The sequence below is a fragment of the Rhineura floridana genome, chromosome 1, assembly GCF_030035675.1.
Source record: "Rhineura floridana isolate rRhiFlo1 chromosome 1, rRhiFlo1.hap2, whole genome shotgun sequence".
Lineage (NCBI taxonomy): Eukaryota > Metazoa > Chordata > Lepidosauria > Squamata > Rhineuridae > Rhineura > Rhineura floridana.
In genome coordinates this window covers 222,374,760-222,393,269 of record NC_084480.1, presented here as the reverse complement: position 1 = coordinate 222,393,269, position 18,510 = coordinate 222,374,760, and the positions used below count along the sequence as shown (strand labels likewise).

The window sequence follows — 18,510 nt, the reverse complement described above, 5'->3', positions numbered from 1 at the left end:
CAGTTGCGCTGTGGGGTGCTGCAGGGTACCATCTTGTTCCCCATGCTGTTTAACATCCATCATCAGGAGATTTGGGGCAAGGTGTCAGCAGTACACTGATAATACCCAGCTCTATTTGTCTATAACATCTGAGTCAGGAGAGGCCGTGCAAGCCCTGGACCACTGCCTGGACTCTGTGGTGGGTTGGTTGAGGGCCAATAAACTCTGAATCCTAGCAAGACAGCTACGCTGTGGGTTGGTGGTTCCCGAGTTCGGATAATTGGTTAGTTGCCTGCTTTGGATAAGGTCATACTCCCTCTGAAAGATAAGGTCTGTAGTCTAGGGGTGCTCCTGGATCCATATTTGTCACTAGAGGCCCAAGTGTCCTCCATGGCGGGGGGGGGGCTTTCACAAGTTTTGGCTGGTAAGACAGGTGCAGCCGTATCTGGACAGGGATAGCCTGACCACTGTTGTCCATACACTGGTAACCTCCAGATTGGATTACTGTAATGTGTTCTATATAGGGCTACCCTTGAGGTTGGTCTAGAAGCTGCAACTGGTGCAAAATGCGGCAGCAAGACTGCTCACTGGAGTAGTTATTGCCAACATGTCAGTCTGCTACTGGAAGAATTGCACTGGCTTCCTATTAGCTACTGGGCTAAATTCAAGGTTCTAGTTTTGGTGTATAAAGCCGTATACAGCTTGGGACCAGGATGTCTGAGAGACCGCCTTATCCCTTATATACCCAGCCGATCACTGCGCTGTGCGGGTGAGAGCCTCCTGCAGATACCATCTTATCAAGAGGTCCATTCCACACAACATAGGAAATGGACCTTTAGTGTAGTGGCGCCTACCCTTTGGAATTCCCTCCCTTAAATATTAGACAGGTACCATCTCTGTTATCTTCTTGGCGCCTATTGAAGACTTTCTTCTTTCAACAAGCCTTTTAAGTAGAGATTTTATCCCAGTCTGCATCTGTGTTGGAATTGCTTTTTAATATATTTTTAATATATTTTTAAACCTTCCTTTTAAAAATGTTTTTAAAGCTTTTAAAAAAATGTTTTTAAAGATGTTTTGTTTTGATATGTTTTTAATGGTTATGTTTTAATATATTTTAAAATCTTTTTATGATGTTTTAAAGTGTTTTCAGTGCTTTTGTTGCTGCCCTGGGCTCCTACTGGGAGAAACAACGGGATATAAATAAAATAAATAAATAAATAAATAATAAATACTACTACTGCTATTTATTATTTTATTTATTCGATTTATATCCCACCCTTCTTCCCAGTAGGAGCCCTGCTACTGCTGCTAATGCTACTACTATTTCTTCAATTTATATCCTGCCCTTTCTCCCAGTAGGAGCCCTGCTGCTGCTGCTGCTGCTGCTGCTACTACTACTGCTACTACTACTACTTACTCTTCAATTTATATCCCACCCTTCCTCCCAGAAGCAGCCCATGGCAGCAAACAAAAACGCTAAACACACACACACACACACAAACACACACACACTCTTCCTTTCTCTTTCTCCATCGGGGTGGGACACCATTATCAGCTGGAGGGCTGCATTTCCTTCTAAGCAACTTTAAGGGGCCACATACTAGTGGGGGTGAGGACTGGAGGCAGAAGTGGGCAGAGCAACAAATATGAATGTTGCCTTTGTACCGTAGGCTAGTTTCTACACACTTGCACACCACTCTCTGTCCTCCTTCCAGCCAAGCAAGAAACATTATCAGAGTTCAGGGGCAAATTCCAGCCTGGCAAAAACACTCAAGGAAGGGCCAGTGAGGGGTGTGGCTGAGGAAGGGGTGTGGCCCGGGTGGAGTCCTGAGAGCTAGATAGAAATCATTGCAAGAATGCATTTGGCTCCTGGGCCTGTAGTTACACATCCATGCTTTGCATACGCAATAGTAAGAAGAATATGGAAAGAAAAGTGCTGATTCCTGGGATGAGATCCAGTACATTCAAAACTCATAATTTTTATTTGCTAGTAGCTTACTTGATTTTCTTGAGCAAGTCACAACGTCTCAGTTTGATTCTTTCCTGATCAAGCTGTGATAATTAAGATTAATATTTATTACTGAATGATTATACTGTCAGTACCTTGAGTTATTTTAAAACCATTTGTATTAAGTAAGTGTCTTACTTTTTTAAAAAAATTCTTTAATAAAAATCTGCATAAAAGTCAGCTTAGGGGTAAAACATGTCTGTGATATCTTAATGATTGGTTGTGTTGATTTAATTTCTTTTTTCTTTAAAGGAAAAGTGCAAGTTAAAAGTTCAGACATTCAAGTTGGAGACCTCATCATAGTGGAAAAGGTTGTTGCTTTTTAAATATATTTTAGATTATCAAGTTTTTAAATGTGGTCTATGTATCATTTGTTTTGAGCTATGGGTAACATCCAACAGTGTTGGCCAGATTGCAGTGGGCTTCTGATTTTGCAGCAGTACTTTATCTTCTTCTGCTCCCCACTGCACACCCCAAAAATCTGCTCTGGAAGAGTAGCATACCTTCCAGAGCAGATGTAAGGGCTGCTGGTACACCACTGGATGCTGCCCATTAGTTACCTATTCTACTTGAAATCCGCATGATGAAGAAAGACTAAAACAAAATGCAAAAATGATAAAGGTCTACTGGGTATTACTTTTAGCAATTGTACATTTTATTGTCGTACCACACAAGTCTGTGGTTTCATTCAGCATGACTATCTTGGAATTCTCTACCTGGTATGTTGAGTGTGCACCCTTCTCCTTTACTCTGGGGTGGTAATAACTAAGTCACTGTCTATTTATTTGAATCTGGTAGATTTGGCTATTGAATTTTTAAATCAGTTTTTTCAAATAAATATGCTCCTGTCTGGTTTATTCATTATTTTAATCTCATAGTGAGGTGGAATGGGAAAAGTATGTGAAGCTGAAAAGTAAAATTGAGTGGAGAGTACTCACAGAAATGTCATATTTCAGTAAGTCCTGTGTTTAGCTATTCCTCTTCAATTTAGCTCTGGAAATTGGGAATCTCAAAAATATACCAACTAACAATTACTAATGCTGCAATCCAATACACACTTACCTGGGAATAAGTCCCATTGAACCCAGTGGCGCTTACTTCTGACCAGACATGTATTGGATTGCTGCCTAAGTCGTTAATTGAACCAGTGTAACAGCTGATGGGAAAGGAAAACTAAAAAATGACATTACTAAAAAGAGGTGGGCAGGTATAATATGAGTAGATTCATCTATAAATTTCATGGTGGGTTTAGAGCAGTGGTGTCCAACAGTTTTTTCATACTTGCAAAATGACACATTTTGCCACATGACAAAAAAACCCCTATGATTTTGAGGGTAGAAAAATGCACAGTAATGTTTGGAATTGTTTGTTGATAGAATTAGTGAGAAATCTGACAAATCTTTTGATTTAGTAATGCTGGGAAACCAGGCATAAAATTGGACTACATCTCAACTCCGCCTCCAAATTTTCATCCACTATCTGCAGCCTATCTTTGTAATGTTCAAAAACAATGACCTTATATGAATTCTTCCTACAATGCAAATGCATTTTACAGTGTGTAGGACCAAGGATGAATCTTTGATTATTAAGAGTGGAGGGTGGACACTTTTTTGAACTGGTACATGTATAAAAGAACTGTGTTAAACATTTTATATAAAAAAATAGGTGGTAGAAGTAAAGCACCAATTTGCCACAGGTCGATATCCAATTTGCCACAAGTGATGAGTGGCAACTGTGTTGGACACCAGGGGTTTAGCGGCACTCTTCTGGAAAGGTTGTGCATCTTGCCATGCTCCCATTGGTTTGATACCAGATATTTAATTTCACAGGTTTCACATATTTGTTTGGATGATATGAAAATTTTCTTTGCCTCTTTTGGCTTTAATTTCCAATTTGCTTTTCTGGGTTGCTTTTTTAGTGGTTTCTTACTAGAATTTAGAAGGCTGAGGGTAGCCCTTACTGATCCTGTGCAACTGTCTATCAAATTTCAACACTATTTGTTATCTTATTGTATATTATATTACTTCTGATTTAATCTAATAAATTTAATTCGACATGGCCACTATGATGACTAATATGTGTGGAAGACTCATCACACAGATTAAGCAACACATAGCTTTTATAGTGCTTCATATCACCCCAAACACAATATTTTTCTGTGGACCTGGTTCATACAATCACTTGAGAACCATCAGGTGTTGAGTAATCAAGTAAAGTATCTGCATAGGTGAATTAGCCTTGTGGATATTTTTATTTGGCAAAATTATTAATGTTAATAAAATTAAATTTAATGTTAACTAAATTAATAAAAGAAATGCAGCTCAGTAGTAGAGCATCTGCTTTGTATGCAGAATGTCCCAGGTTCAATCCTCAGCATCTCCTGATAGGGCTGGGAAAGAACCCTGTTTGCAATCCTGGACAGCCACTGCCAGTCAGTATAGACAATACTGTGCTAGATGGACCAATGGTCTGACAGTATAAGGCAGCTACTTTAAGTGATTTCTTGCAATTTAGCCAGTCTTTCTCATTTAACTTCCTGATTCGCTCATAAGGCATACCGCAAATGAATCTGAGAGAATGAGATACACTTTCAGCATAATCTAACAGATTTATCACTACCCTATACGTGATTGCATTTTGCATTTTAGGATGGTGACAAGTATCTTAAAAAAAAGCATCAATCTTTTCTGCTTGCTGTTTGAAATTACAGTGCTGATAACTAGTGTGGCATGCCATCATATGACAAGGAAGGAAGTTAAAATAGTCTCATCCTTGCTAAGAGTTTATAATAGAACATGGATGACAATGTTTATGTGTCCCAGTTCTTAAAAGTTTTTTTCCCCTAGCCCATGAGAACTTTTTACAATTTTAAGAATCCCTGCATTTATTAATTTATTTTATTTTGGGGGGAAAGAATAAAATTTCTTCTCTCTTTTAGGTCTGCAGAGATGTCCTTTGAAAAAAAGAAATATTTGCATGCAAAGTAAAATTTATGTGAAGGATGAGAAATGGGGTGGATGAGGATGAACAGTTGCAATGGTTGAATAATATTGGATTGAATAAAATGGAATAAAAATTATTTTCTTCCACTCCGTTTAACCACTTTGATTCATATTTGAAGGCAACAAGTTCTGAATAAGGCCACAGTAGTAAGAAATGCACAATGCTCAGCAGAATGTGTTGCCTCTTATTTATGGAAGTAAAATATACAAGTATTTGGAGTTTCCAAGCTCATCAGTAAGTGTGTTTAGTATTGCAACCATAATCTTTCAAAATGCAAAACTGAAGACTTTGGGAATTCCACTCTATCTTTCTTTTTCTATTTATTTCAATATTATTTTATATTTTCTGTTAATTATACTAAATCTGATTGGTCTTAGGTTAATTTTTAATGTGTTGAAATATATTGTACAATAGAGGAATCGGGAATGAAATGTTCAGTTGCTCATGTGATAGGAAAAGCAAATTAATCTTGTATATAATTGAAAGGTGAATCATCAACCATGTTAGAACTTAGGCAGTTTCAGGTTGAGGACCTGGGACCTTGGTCTTGTAGGTAGACAGACACACTAGAGATTTCTCTTGTCTTGGGCAAAGTCCCAGCCTGACCTGAAAACCTTTACAATCCTTCCAATTTTGGCAAAGTCATTATCCTGGACCCTATGAATACATCACAATCCAGAGAACACTCTGGCTGGCAACCCACTAAGCTGCTCCACTATCAAATGGTTTCTAAATGGGACTTCTGCTAACAGGGAGTATCTAGATAGGAACATTTTTCACAATTAGAAAATGATGCTCTCCTGCTCTCTTTTCACTCTTATCTGTAATGTATGTCCCATATTGTGTTATTACATAAGGCTTGCAGTGGTATATCCAAGGGTGATGAGGTCCATACTTGCTTAGCTCTAGCAATGCTGCAACCTCAGATGCTCCCATATCATTAATTGGGATATACTTGTAGGGTTTATTTTTTCATTTTAGCAAGCATAAATCCTTTTCAACCATCAGGTGAGCATAAAGGATTTTAACATTTTAAATATTTCCTTTTGTTACAAAGACAATTAATTGGAGCTCATAACTGACAAATATGAGCACTTGTTTTTATTGGTATCCTGTCACTGTAATGAGGATGCTGACTTTAATTATGTCTGGTGGTGTGTGAGAGAGCCACCTTTTAGTCAAAGCTTCAGCTTGTTAACAGGCAACCATGTTAAAGGATAAAGCTAGTAACCTGAGATGTGACTAAAAGATTTATGTCAACATTAAAAAAGAAATTGTAAAGATGTATAGTTAATCTATATAAAGACTACACTTCTGATTTTATGTTTGTCATTTAAAGAATGATTTATTGATTTTGCCTCTCCTCTCAGTTTTGCAGATAGTGGGTTTCCAACTATTGAATATACAATATAGTTCATGTTCTTCAGTAAGATTTATATTTTTTCTGTACCCTGTCTTTCCACCTTACTATATTGAAAAACTTCTTGATCAGTGTAGGAAGGATATGGACAGTTTTAGAATAGGCAATAACATTTCTCTACTGATTATAAAGTTTTGACAGAATAAAATGATGTTCTCCATTCTCAAGCCATTTCCTTTTTTTAGATGTCAGAATAGGTTCTTTTAGTATTTCTACGCAGAACACAAAAAGCTTTGGATCACCCATGACTTTTTGAGTTTGTATGTGTTTGGGGGCAGGGCTACTTCAAATAAACAGCCTTACATGGCTGCTTTAATCAGAGAAGTGGACTATGGAGGGGGGTTCTTGATCTAAAATGTCTCATCCTCCGAAGCTCCTCTTGTTCCACAGAGATAAAATGACAGGTTAAAATAATGCTGCCGTTTTAATGCTTGTTGTTTTGTTGTTTTTATAGTTTGTAACTATGAATTTTATGATACAGGCAAAATGCTAAGGTTTCCCTTATCCTATTTATTTACTGGGAATAAAATGGAGTGCAGTTAGCTTAGGCATTCACAAGTTTGACTTTCCCATAAACTTTAAAAAGAGTAAATTGGATCCCCAGTAGCTTAGCAAGTTAAACATATTTTTAAAAAAAATTAAAAGGGGGGGAGAGTTGAAACACCACCCCACAATTGACCCCATAATTATTAAGGAATACATAGACCATGACATAGTCCAGGTTTGCTAATATTAAACACACACTCACACATCTGTATGTGCATGGGTTTGTATAATACATGTTATAAAACAAACATTTCAAATATCTGTTGAGGTCCACAACAACCCAGTTAGTATAGGAGGTATATATGCACCAAGTGTTTTACAGAAACAAGAATCTGTTTAACAAGGGGGGAGGGAACAATGCATAATTTTCCATATGAGTCCGGCCCTCACTGCGGGGGTTATGGCTCCACCTATCGTGCGAAGGCAAGAATGTTTTTGAAGTCAAGACTAGGGGCGTCAGGCTCCTCCCACTCTCCAGTTCATTCTTGCCTTCGTACGAACAAGTTTGAAATTCAGATAGCGTAGCTTCTAGCTAAGTTTTTGTACTTTTCTGTGTATTGTCTGACAGGGTGTGGAGGTCTGTTTATGTGTGTATCCCACGTTCTTTCCTTCCCTCTGTGTTCTTTCCTTCCCTCTGTCTCGTGTTTAACATTGTCTTTGTCCCTATCCCTGGGGATTTCCTTGCGAGGGCTCTCCCTTCCCGGGCCACTTTATTTTCCCCAGGTTGTAGCCTAACGGCTCTTTAACAGACCACGGCTGCGGTTTTTTAGGCGGGAGCTTGCGGCTCTCTGCTCTCTCCCTTGCACAGGCCAAGTCATTTTTTCCAGATTTCGACTGGGCTCCGTAAAGACCGCGGCTGCGGCTCTTTCATTTCCAGGCGGGAGCTTGCGGTGGCAGCTCCCTGCCCGTCTCTCCGGAGCCTGCTTAGCGGCTCTCTTTGCTTAGTCCCAGACCGGCTGCGGCTTTTCCCTCGCTGCTCCTTTCGGCCAGGAGATTGCGGCTGCGGCTCCCCCCCCCGGGCCCTTCGACCTCCCTGCCTCGCTCCACGGCTTTAAAGCCTCGCCGCTACGGTTTTTTAGTCAGCGGCTGTAGCTTGTTTTCCCATTACCCCCTCAGCTGCTACGGTCCTTCACCGGCCGCTCTGCTCCCCTGACCAAGTCTCGCCTGTCTGCCTTTTCCAGCCGCGATTTCTTTTTTCCTCGCGGCTGCAGCACGCTTTTGAGACCGTGATCGGCAGCCCCTTTTTACTGCCCTCAGAGCCGCCATTGCTCCTTCATTATAGCCGCCATTTTTGATTGCATTTTATCAACCTTTTCCCGCTCTTTCTGTTCCCTTCAGTACTACTAATAAAAGTGAGTCTAGCCCTGTATGTGTCCTGCAGATAAGAATCCACAGTTCTACACGCGCTAGTCTCCACAACTACTTGCTCATTTGCGTCTGGATCATCAAGGCTGTGGCTGGGCAATAGACTTTTTGAATTATACATTCAACCGTCCGTGCACTAAGACTGCTGAGATTGTGCACGAGTTATTTGATCTGTACATTCTGCCCCCTCTGTGGCCGTGTACCAGGACTGTATATAATAGTACATTCTGCCCCCTCTGTGGCCATGTACCAGGACTGTATAAACAGTACATTCTGCCCCCTCTGTGGCCGTGTACCAAGCTGCTCATACCGCAAGGCTGTTAATATTGTACGTTCTGCCCACCGGTACATTCTGCCCCCTCTGTGGCCGTGTACTTAGCCATCTGCCAGTGCATTCTACCCCCGCTGTGGTCGTGTACTGAGCCTGTTCGGGTCTTTACATTCTGCCCCCTCTGTGGCCGTGTACTGAAACCCATAGAGAATATAAGATGGCGGAACAGCCAGAGATGCCTCAGACAGCCAAGCTACAACCAGCTAAGACTACTAAGACTAAGCATGTCAAAGCTGTGGCCAAGACTAAACACCTTTCCAGCCACAGCAACACCAAACGCCCATGCTATGCCTCTGTTCCGACTCACACTAGAGCAGTCCAGGAACAGTTAACAAATATATTTCATTCTCCCGCTGCTTCCTCTGACGAAGAGGAATTTGCGGGTTTTCCTGAACAGCCAACTAGCCAGCCTCCTCCAATGTTGCAGCCCAGGGCTTATCCGCTGTCACAGTCCACTGCGCCACCTACTCAAGCGCCTCCATCTGCTTCACTGGGGCTGCAGCTGTCTCATGAGTTTCTTTCACAGTTACAAGGCATGTTGTCATTTTTACAAATGCAGTCACCACATGTTCCTGCCATACCTCAGCACAGTATGGACCAATACGTATATAAAGAGGCAAATCCATCTTGCTCCCCAAATCCTTTTGATACTGCCAGAGGCAGATGTATTGATGACTTCTCGTGTGGGGCGGATTCACCCTTCGTTGATCAAGCCGAAGGTGACAAATGGAGTGATTATGCGGAACATGAGGAGGATACATCGTACCGCTTGTTTAATGCTTCCGACTATCAGCCTCTTGCTCGCAGGGTAGTTAGCACCCTTGGTCTCCAAGCTACTCCGCCTGCAGCTACCACTCCAGCTATTAAAGGGGCCAGGGTTCTGAAATCACCTGCACCAGTAGAACATTTCCTCCAGGTGCCAGATCCCATCGCAAAGCTGGCTGCCGACGAATGGTCTCATCCCTTGCAAGCTCGCCGCTTCAAGAACCTTGCGGACAAGCTTTATTCTCTGGCTCCTGACTTTACCAACAAACTGGCCGTTCCCGGCATAGACGAGCCTATTGCTAGTCTAGTTTCTCGCTCTCTTGTGCCACGGGAAGGAGAATCCCAACTAAAGGATGCTACTGAGCGGAGGTTAGACTTCGCTCTACGCAAGAATCATGAGGCCACTGCCTTCTCCATGCGTGCCTCTGCATCGGCTTCCGTTTTCTCCAGGGCAGCAATGATGTGGCTGGATGATCTTCTAGAGGATCCTAATCCTGATCCTGCATCGATGAGAAAGTCACTGATAAAGTTGCGTAAGACAGCGGCGTTTGTAGCTGATGCCACCTTGGACGCCAATCAACTGGGAGCACGAACCATGACGGCTCAGATAGTGGCTCGACGAACCCTTTGGCTTCATCACTGGCAAGCTGACTCTACAGCCAGAGTTAATCTCTCCAGGGCACCTTACTCTGGATCTTTACTCTTCGGCGACGAAGCCCTAAAGGCAGTGCTTGTTGATCCGAAGGACGCTCGAAAACCGGTTTTGGCCACTGTCAAGAATGTTGAGCACCGGCCTTTCAGGCACTTCCCCTCATTCCGCACGAACCAGCCCTTTCAAGGAACGTGGCCAGGAGGACGAGGCCGCGACTTCCGATCCTATGACGCCCGTCCCTTCAGAGGAGCCTGGAACAGACGTTTCCAGGGCAGAGGTCAGTACCAAGGACGCAGAGGTACCTCATCACCCTCATATAGGGGAGGGTCTTGCCAGAACAAACAATACTAATGCACTATCGGTTGGGGGCAGACTGCTTATGTTTGGAGACCATTGGCTGCGTCTGGCTAAGGTTGCCTGGATCAGGGACCTTTTTTGTTACGGCTATGCAATAGAGTTTTGGGCAACCCCACCACGCATGTTCCATCCCTCTCTCTGTCCCAGGGCGCCAGACAGGCACGGCATCATGCAGACAGCTATACATCACCTCTTGGACATAGCGGCGATAGAGCCAGTCCCTACGACAGAGAGGTCGGAAGGGGTGTACTCCCTCCTATTTGCTGTGCCCAAACGAGATTTGTCATGGAGGGCGGTATTGGACCTCAAGTTCGTCAACCGTTTTGTAACATATCGCAGGTTCAAAATGGAATCCCTCCACTCCATTACAGAAAGCCTACAAGAAGGAGACTTCCTGGCTTCTATTGACCTAAAGGAAGTGTATCTCCATGTGCCCATTTGCGTAGCCCACAGAAAATTCCTTCGGTTTGCCTTTGGCCACCAGCACTTCCAATATAGAGTGAAGCCGTTTGGCCTCTCCTCTGCCCCGAGAGTATTTACCAAAGTACTACTCATCTTAGTGGCTTATCTCCGGATTCAGGGGGTCCATCTCTACCCATATTTGGACGACCTGTTAATACGGGCAAGTTCCGAGGAGCTGGCTCATCGTCATATAACGCTCACCCTCAATGTCTTGCAGGCCTACGGCTGGCTTGTCAACTTCGACAAAAGCCATCTTCAACCAACCCAATGCCTACTACATCTAGGGGCGACGTTGGACACCCTGCAGGCAATGGTGTCTCTGTCTCCAGATCGCATCACTGCCATCACAAACATCGCAAGGTCCTTGATGCAACAAACATCCGCAGACGTCATGCTTCTAGCCAGGGCGCTCGGAATGTTCATGTCTACCATCCATATTGTGCCATGGGCTCGAGCACACACCCGTCACCTTCAGTGGGCTTTGTTGCCTTTTCAGCAGGACATTGCCAGCTCCAATCATCACAAAGTCCCCTTGAGCCCCGCACTGCGCCTTTCCTTCCGCTGGTGGACGAGGGTCCAACATCTTTCCAAGGGCACTCCGTTCAGAGAACCCCGCAGGACTGTTGTCACCACAGATGCCAGTCTCATGGGCTGGGGAGCCCACTGCAACTCCCAGTACGTTCAGGGGATTTGGTCCACCACAGAGCAGACTCAGAACATCAATTGGCTGGAGCTAAAGGCTGTCCACTTAGCTCTACTTCATTTTCAGTCGCTGTTCCCTTTGGGCCATGTTCTTATTCGAACGGACAACACGTGTGTAAAATCACATTTGAACAGACGGGGGCACCAGGTCCCGTCCTCTGCAGGACCTAGCCTTCCTCATCTTCGTCTGGGCAGAACAACATCTACAGTCCCTGAAAGCAGAACATCTCAGAGGGATTTGGAATGTGACAGCAGACTGGCTCAGCAGACAACAGGTTTTTCCGGGAGAACGGAAGCTTCATCCAACCGTTTTCCATCGTCTTCAGTGTCGGTTCGGCGTCTTCTCAATCGACCTCTTTGCTTCCAGTCGCAATTGCCAACTTCCCAGGTACTTTGCCCGATACCTGGATACAAGGGCGGAAGCAGTGGATGCGCTGTCAACACCGTGGCCAGACGGTCTTTTGTACGCCTTCTCTCCAATACCACTGTTAGCCAAAACCTTGAGGAAGGCGCGAAGCGAGAGGGCACAGTTGATTCTGATAGCACCATATTGGCCACGCCAACCGTGGTTCTCAGATCTTCTTGCAATGTCAGTGATGGATCCTTGGACACTTCCAGTCAGGCCAGATCTTCTATCTCAGGGTCCAGTATGGCACCAGGACCCCACTTGGCTCAATCTAACAGCGTGGCTTTTGAACGGGGACATTTGAGGTCGGCTGGCCTGTCTGATGCTGTTATTGATATTATCTTGGCCTCGAGAAGACCATCTACCACTCGTATTTATCAACATACTTGGGTGGCTTTCTCCAAGTGCCAGTTCCACCACCACGATCCATCCCACGCCACCATGCAACAGGTGCTGCAATATCTCCATAGCGGCTTTATGATGGGACTCAGACCCAACACTTTACGTCGACATGCCTCAACTTTGTCGTCTATTCTCTCGGTGTCTTCTTCTGGTGCGACTATTGCCTCACATCCGTTCATCAAACACTTTCTGAGGGGAGTCGCTCTACGATCCCCGGCTGTTGTTCATCGGTTTCCCTCATGGAGTTTGTCGAAGGTTCTGCAGGCTTTGCAACGCCCTCCGTTTGAACCCATCAGGACTGTGCCTTTACGTCTGCTGTCCTTCAAGGTCTTGTTCCTGATCGCGATCACCTCTGTGAGACGAGTTTCGGAACTGGGTGCATTGTCTTCTGCTCGCCATCTCTGTGTCTTTCACAAGGATTCTGTTGTGCTGAAAACTGATCCTTCCTTCCGCCCCAAGGTCAGTTCAGTTTTCCATTGCAATCAGGACATTGTACTCCCTTCGTTTTGCCCGAACCCCACTCATCCTTTAGAGAAGGCTTGGCATTCGTTGGATGTTCGGAGGGCTCTCAAGACCTACCTGTCTAGGACCCAGGAGATTTGACGAACGGAGTCTCTGTTTGTATCCTTTAATCCACGTTCTATGGGGCATAAAGTAGCTAATTCCACCTTATCCCGCTGGTTGCGGGCATGTATTACCTTAGCTTACGAATCTCTTAAGCTTCCAGTCCCAGATAGCATAACTGCTCATTCAACCAGGTCAGCTGCTACTACGGCTGCTTTTGCTACCAACACTCCTGTTGCTGATATTTGCAGGGCTGCCGTTTGGTCTACCCCACACTCGTTTATAAGGCATTATAAAATAGATCGCTATGCCTCTGCTGATGCCTCTTTTGGCAGACGAGTGTTGCAACAGGTTCTTAATGAGGATTAGCATGTGGGTGGTCCCTCCCTGTATGGGCTGCTTTGGTACATCCCGCAGTGAGGGCCGGACTCATATGGAAAATGGACCATTGGTCTCACCTGAAGGGTGATTTTCATATGAGTACGGCCCTCACGACCCTCCCAGTTGGAGGATGACTAGATATTTTCTAATGTGTTATATATTACTGTTACGCTATTATATTTAAATTCTCTAGTGAAGTCAAGACTGCTAGTTCTGTTATCTCGCTATGTTGGAGTCACGTTATTATGAATGTATTATTGTGTCATTTTACTGCTGGCAGGCCTGTTGGCCTTGTTCTTGTGTTTTTAGATATTTCTCTTTAGACGTGCTGCGAATGAACTGGAGAGTGGGAGGGTCCTGACGCCCCTAGTCTTGACTTCAAAAACATTCTTGCCTTCGCACGATAGGTGGAGCCATAACCCCCGCAGTGAGGGCCGTACTCATATGAAAATCACCCTTCAGGTGAGACCAATGGTCCATTCTTAATAATTCCTTTTCTCCCAGGCACTTTAGCATGTGTTTTTAAATTGTTTTAAATGTTTAAATTGTGTTTTAAATTGTTTTTAAAAGATGTGTTTTAAATTTGTATATGTGTTTTTAGTGTTTTTAGGTACTGTAAACCGCCCAGAGAGCTTCGGCTATGGGGCGGTATATAAATACAATAAATAAATAAATAAATAAATAAATAAATAATGTTGGGGTAAATGAGGCTTCTCATTGAATTGTTTGTGGTGAATGCTAGGTAAGAACTTGGTTAAATATTCAGCAACTGATTAGTTGAAGCAGAAATACCTAAATTTTTCAATATCTAAATTTCATTGAGATGAAAGGTGAGACAAATGAAACCTCAATTTCTGCTATACAACGTTCTGTCCTATGATTATAGATTTAATGTTAAAAGGTGTTCAGTCACTGAAATATCTTTGTATTATTCTTTCAAGCCCAATAAAGCAATGAAAGTGTGAATTGCTGATGGTCTGAATTGGAGATTCAGGTTAGCAAGCCTTGATATCAGCATTTCTTCTTTCTTTGAAAAAAATAGTGAGAGTTGGAGCGAACCCTGCTACCTCCCCAAGATCTAAAACTGGGGGAAAGATTGTGCATGCATATTGCTTTATGTATGTCTAGGAAATACTACATAAATGCTAGTCCCTGGTTGGCCAGGTTAGAAGTTTGGCTGTCAGAAGGTAAGCAAACTACTGTTGCTTGTTTCCCTTCAGCCTAGCACAGGACCCCATGATGGCTTGGAGGTAAAGGGATTTGTGTAAGCAAGCTCACACCCCTTTGGCCCCAAAGCCTTGCTTGTGTTACATGTTTTTCTTTTAAGTACTTCATTTAAATAACTTAAGCTTATTGAAATATTACTAGTTTGTATAAATAAAAAAAATCAGGGTTGTATCCAATGAAGTCATTGCACTCACTTCCATTTGTGCAGTAGAACAACTTCTCCCCCTGTGTGCCCTGCAAATCTGCTCTGAGTTTCCCCCCAATCTTCCAGAGCAGATTTGGGGGGATGCGGGGGCACGGGAGGGGAAGTTAGATTCCACAAGCACAATGACTTCATTGGATTCATCTCTTAGAATTGTAAGCCCATTATTTTGTTTTAAATTTCCAAACACACAATGTGTTTTTTCCTAACAGAATCAGCGAATCCCATCTGACATGGTGTTTCTGAGAACTTCAGAAAAAACAGGTATGTTAAGGTTTTCTGGTCTTGTTATGTGGATGCTTTGTGAAGGTAGTATATGTTCATTGGTAATTAGAATAACTGCAAGTTTATATTATCACTCCTTTTGCATGCTATTAGATTGCTTCTGTAGTTACATTGTTTCATTTATGTATTTTTAAAGGATATATATCGACTTAAATAGGAAGGCCTGGTTTAAAAAATAATAATTTATGCAGCATTTGAAGGATAAAGAGTCTACTTGTGGAGAAGCTTCGTACAAGCCACCAAATTTGGCATGCAGAAAATCAAACTGAATCCTAAAATAATCATCCATGGGCCCATATCACAGGCTAAATGCAAAATGTAGCTAGTTGTGGTGAGGTTGAGTGGGGTTGCCACATCCATCCTGTGCTGCTGCTATGCTAACTTCAGTCTTAGATGTAAGAGGAGAGGGGGCAAAAGTGGCGGTTATCTTTTGCAGCCCAGGGTGAAATAAGACACAGACACAATATGTTGGGTTAAATAACGGGCCACTTTATTAACCAAATTCATATTATCATAATGAACCTGCAGAAGGGGACATGAGTGCGAGATTCTCCTGATGAGTCAGGCAAAGCCTGCTTGCAGCTATTCCGGTGACCCAGCCCCTGCCAGGCAAGGGGGTGCCAATCTGCCAACCCCTTGCCCCGACCACGCCCAGATTGTGCATAGAGAGGCCAACCTGCGTCACCATCCCGCAGTGCCCTGAAACTCCGAGTGGATGAGACATGTTGGCCCCAAAGGCGACCCGTATCCTGCCCTTGGGCCGTATAGCCCTGAGCTGCAGGCCTCCGGAACCGCCTATCACCTCCAAAGGTGCCTAAAGGTGTCACCTAGCTGCCCTTTACCTTTAACCTTTCCCGCACTTCCCCGATAAAGCGACCGATTAAAGTATTAACATCAAACTGCCAAATCAGCCTAATAACCAAAAAACACCCGTGCTAACCCTGGACACCCTCCCGACTAACCACAGTATGAAGTAGGCAAAAGAAACCTACCGACTAAGATGCAGTCAGGCCAAAAATTCGTAGTCGGCCCCGAAGCGACCAAATCAATCACACTGCAGCAGAGGGAGGGTTGGGCGGGAGCCGAAGAATTGAAGAGGGAGAGGGGGTAGCCGGAGCGAGCTTAAATAGGCTCAGCCGCCCTGCCCCAGCAGCATGCCAGTCCTGGCACACTTGCCATGCCAGTCCTGGCACACTTGCCATCTTCCACAATGGAGGCTCAGGATTCACTCCGGGCCACAAATCTTGCCCCGCGACCTGGTAACTCCTGAGTGCGGAGCGGGGTTCTCCCTGAGTGCTCAACTCTGTCTGTGTCTCTTGGGAGCTGATCCTCATTGTCAGTGCCTGTCTGGCTTATGAACTAGTGCTACAGTGTTTACTAGAATCCACACTCCCTGTCCTTTCTGTCAGGAGTCGGTGTCTCCAGTGTCTTAGCAATGGAACCAGGCCTCTCTGTCAGTTGAATCTCCTTCTCAACTAGCCTCTAGTTTAGCTCCACTGCTGTGGTCTTGTTTCAGCAGGAATTTACATATTTCCTGGTTGGTCACAAGGCTGGCTTTGATCATTTGCTCAGACTCCTTTGTCAGAACCCCCATGTCTGGTGCATATAGATTATATAAAAGCTTGTTCATTTACTTGTGGTACTGTGCGACAGATAATCTTCAGTTGATAGTGCTTTGGATTCCAGTTTTAGGCTGCAATCCTAATGCTGTAACTATGGAGTAGCTCCATTAAATTAAGTAAACATGAATTTAAACATGCGTAGGATTGCACCGTTGGTATATTAACTTACATTAATGCGATACATTCATACAGTGTTGGTTTGGATGTCAAGCTATACCATACTTTAATGTGAAGTGAACAAGGCTTGGCTAATGTGCTGTTTCCTCCTCTTACTTCCAGTGCAGCTGTAAGGAGTAGTTCAGAATCTGTCACTTAACCACATGTTGTTTGGTCATTCTCCTGTGCATGGAAAAGCTGATCTCAGGTAGGGTAGCTAGCTCCACCTAGCAGTTGAAAGCAGAAGAGTGCTGAAGAGTCTGTTTGTTTGTTTTACAAGGACTTCCTGCTCTGCGCAGCTCCTTATTTCAGTTTCTCTTCTGCCTTCTGCCAAGAACGGTTGATCTGGCTCCTCTCTGCATTCAGGCCTGTATAGTTTGGTGTGTTTTTTCCTATTGTGTGTCTGTACCTTTTCCTTCCTTTACTGTTTCCTATGTGTGTCTTGTTTAAAACAAAAAAAGGGGTTTGTTATTTTATGTTTCTTCCCCCCCCCTGAGACTTTGCGGCTGCACTGAGCCAACCACCAAGCAGCCGCCCCACCGCTTCAGCTGCGAGACCACTGTCTTCTTCATTGGACTCTGCCCCTCCCCACTAGCCTTGTTTCTCAGGCACATCTGTGCCTGCCTACCGGCAATCACCCAACCGGCCTCCTTTTTTCACAGCGTGAGCAGGGACATCTCCTGCAGCGTGCTCCCCAGAACACCGAGTGCCTGCCACCCCCTCCTCCATCCTTTCGTCCGCAGAAGGCCTCAGCAGGATGCTACAGCCGTGGGGGAAGCATATTCCCCCCCGCAGCTCATCAGCACCTGGTCCGGCTATTATCATAGCCCTTAGCCCCCATAAGACTCGCAGTGTGGTTTGCACCCATGGGGAAGGCAACACGCAAATTGGACCACCCACCAAAGAAACCTAAGTCACTTCAGCCTCACACTACAATGGAAGTCGTGCCTCCGTCATTATCCAACCAGGCCCTAGGGCCTTTAGGTTCTATTGAATCCCAGGCGGAGGTAGCCATAGCCTGCCCCTCTTCCAGCAGGCACGAGGTGGCTGAGGCATGTACTGTCACAGGCAGGGTGGCTCCACAACGACTGGCACCTAAGAGAAGTAGGTCACGACAAGTAGGCAACGGCATGGTGATGCACAGGGGGCTGCACCAAACGAGACTCATAGCAACATGTGCAGGTCACAGAGGGACCTGGAATCCCTATCTGAGGAGGAAGGCACCCAATTCCATCCCACCCTGGAGGCGATTTTTTCTTCATCGTCTTCTCCTGCGGAGTTTGAAGGCTTCCTCAAAACAGCTACGTCTCAGCAAGCGTTACAGGGAAAGAGGACTGAAGCATCCTTCGTTTCACTCTCTTCACATCAGGAACTCCAAGTTCAGGGGGTGGTGCACAAACCACACTGTTCACGAGCTACAACAATTAAAGGAACAGCTGAGAGATTCTCTCCTAATGGATCTAGCCAGAGATCTTTCCACATCAGTGGCTGAGGCTCGACACCCCACACAGGACACACCATCCACAGCACCCACTCCACCACCTTCAAGAGTGCAAGTGGCGCAGGGCCTCACTACACTCCGCTCTTCTACAAATGCGCCCCAACCACCGGACAAGGCATCACCAGACCTTTATGCCGCCTCACAGGGCAGGCATCCTCAACTTCAGGAGGAGTC

At 44.5% G+C, this 18,510-nt stretch overlaps 1 protein-coding gene across 5 annotated transcripts in view; it reads left to right on the top strand.

Moving 5' to 3' along the window:
• ATP9B (ATPase phospholipid transporting 9B (putative)) overlaps window positions 1-18,510 on the top strand; it is a 298,695-nt gene that overhangs the window by 75,574 nt on the left and 204,611 nt on the right. For 4 of the 5 annotated variants that reach the window (XM_061594081.1, XM_061594072.1, XM_061594100.1 and 1 more), the window contains 2 exons: window positions 2,240-2,298; window positions 14,985-15,036. In XM_061594081.1, coding sequence (XP_061450065.1) covers window positions 2,240-2,298; window positions 14,985-15,036 — 111 coding nt within the window. Of the gene's footprint in view, window positions 1-2,239; window positions 2,299-14,313; window positions 14,338-14,984; window positions 15,037-18,510 lie in introns of those variants that run through there. The other variant, XM_061594109.1, reaches the window with a different exon arrangement.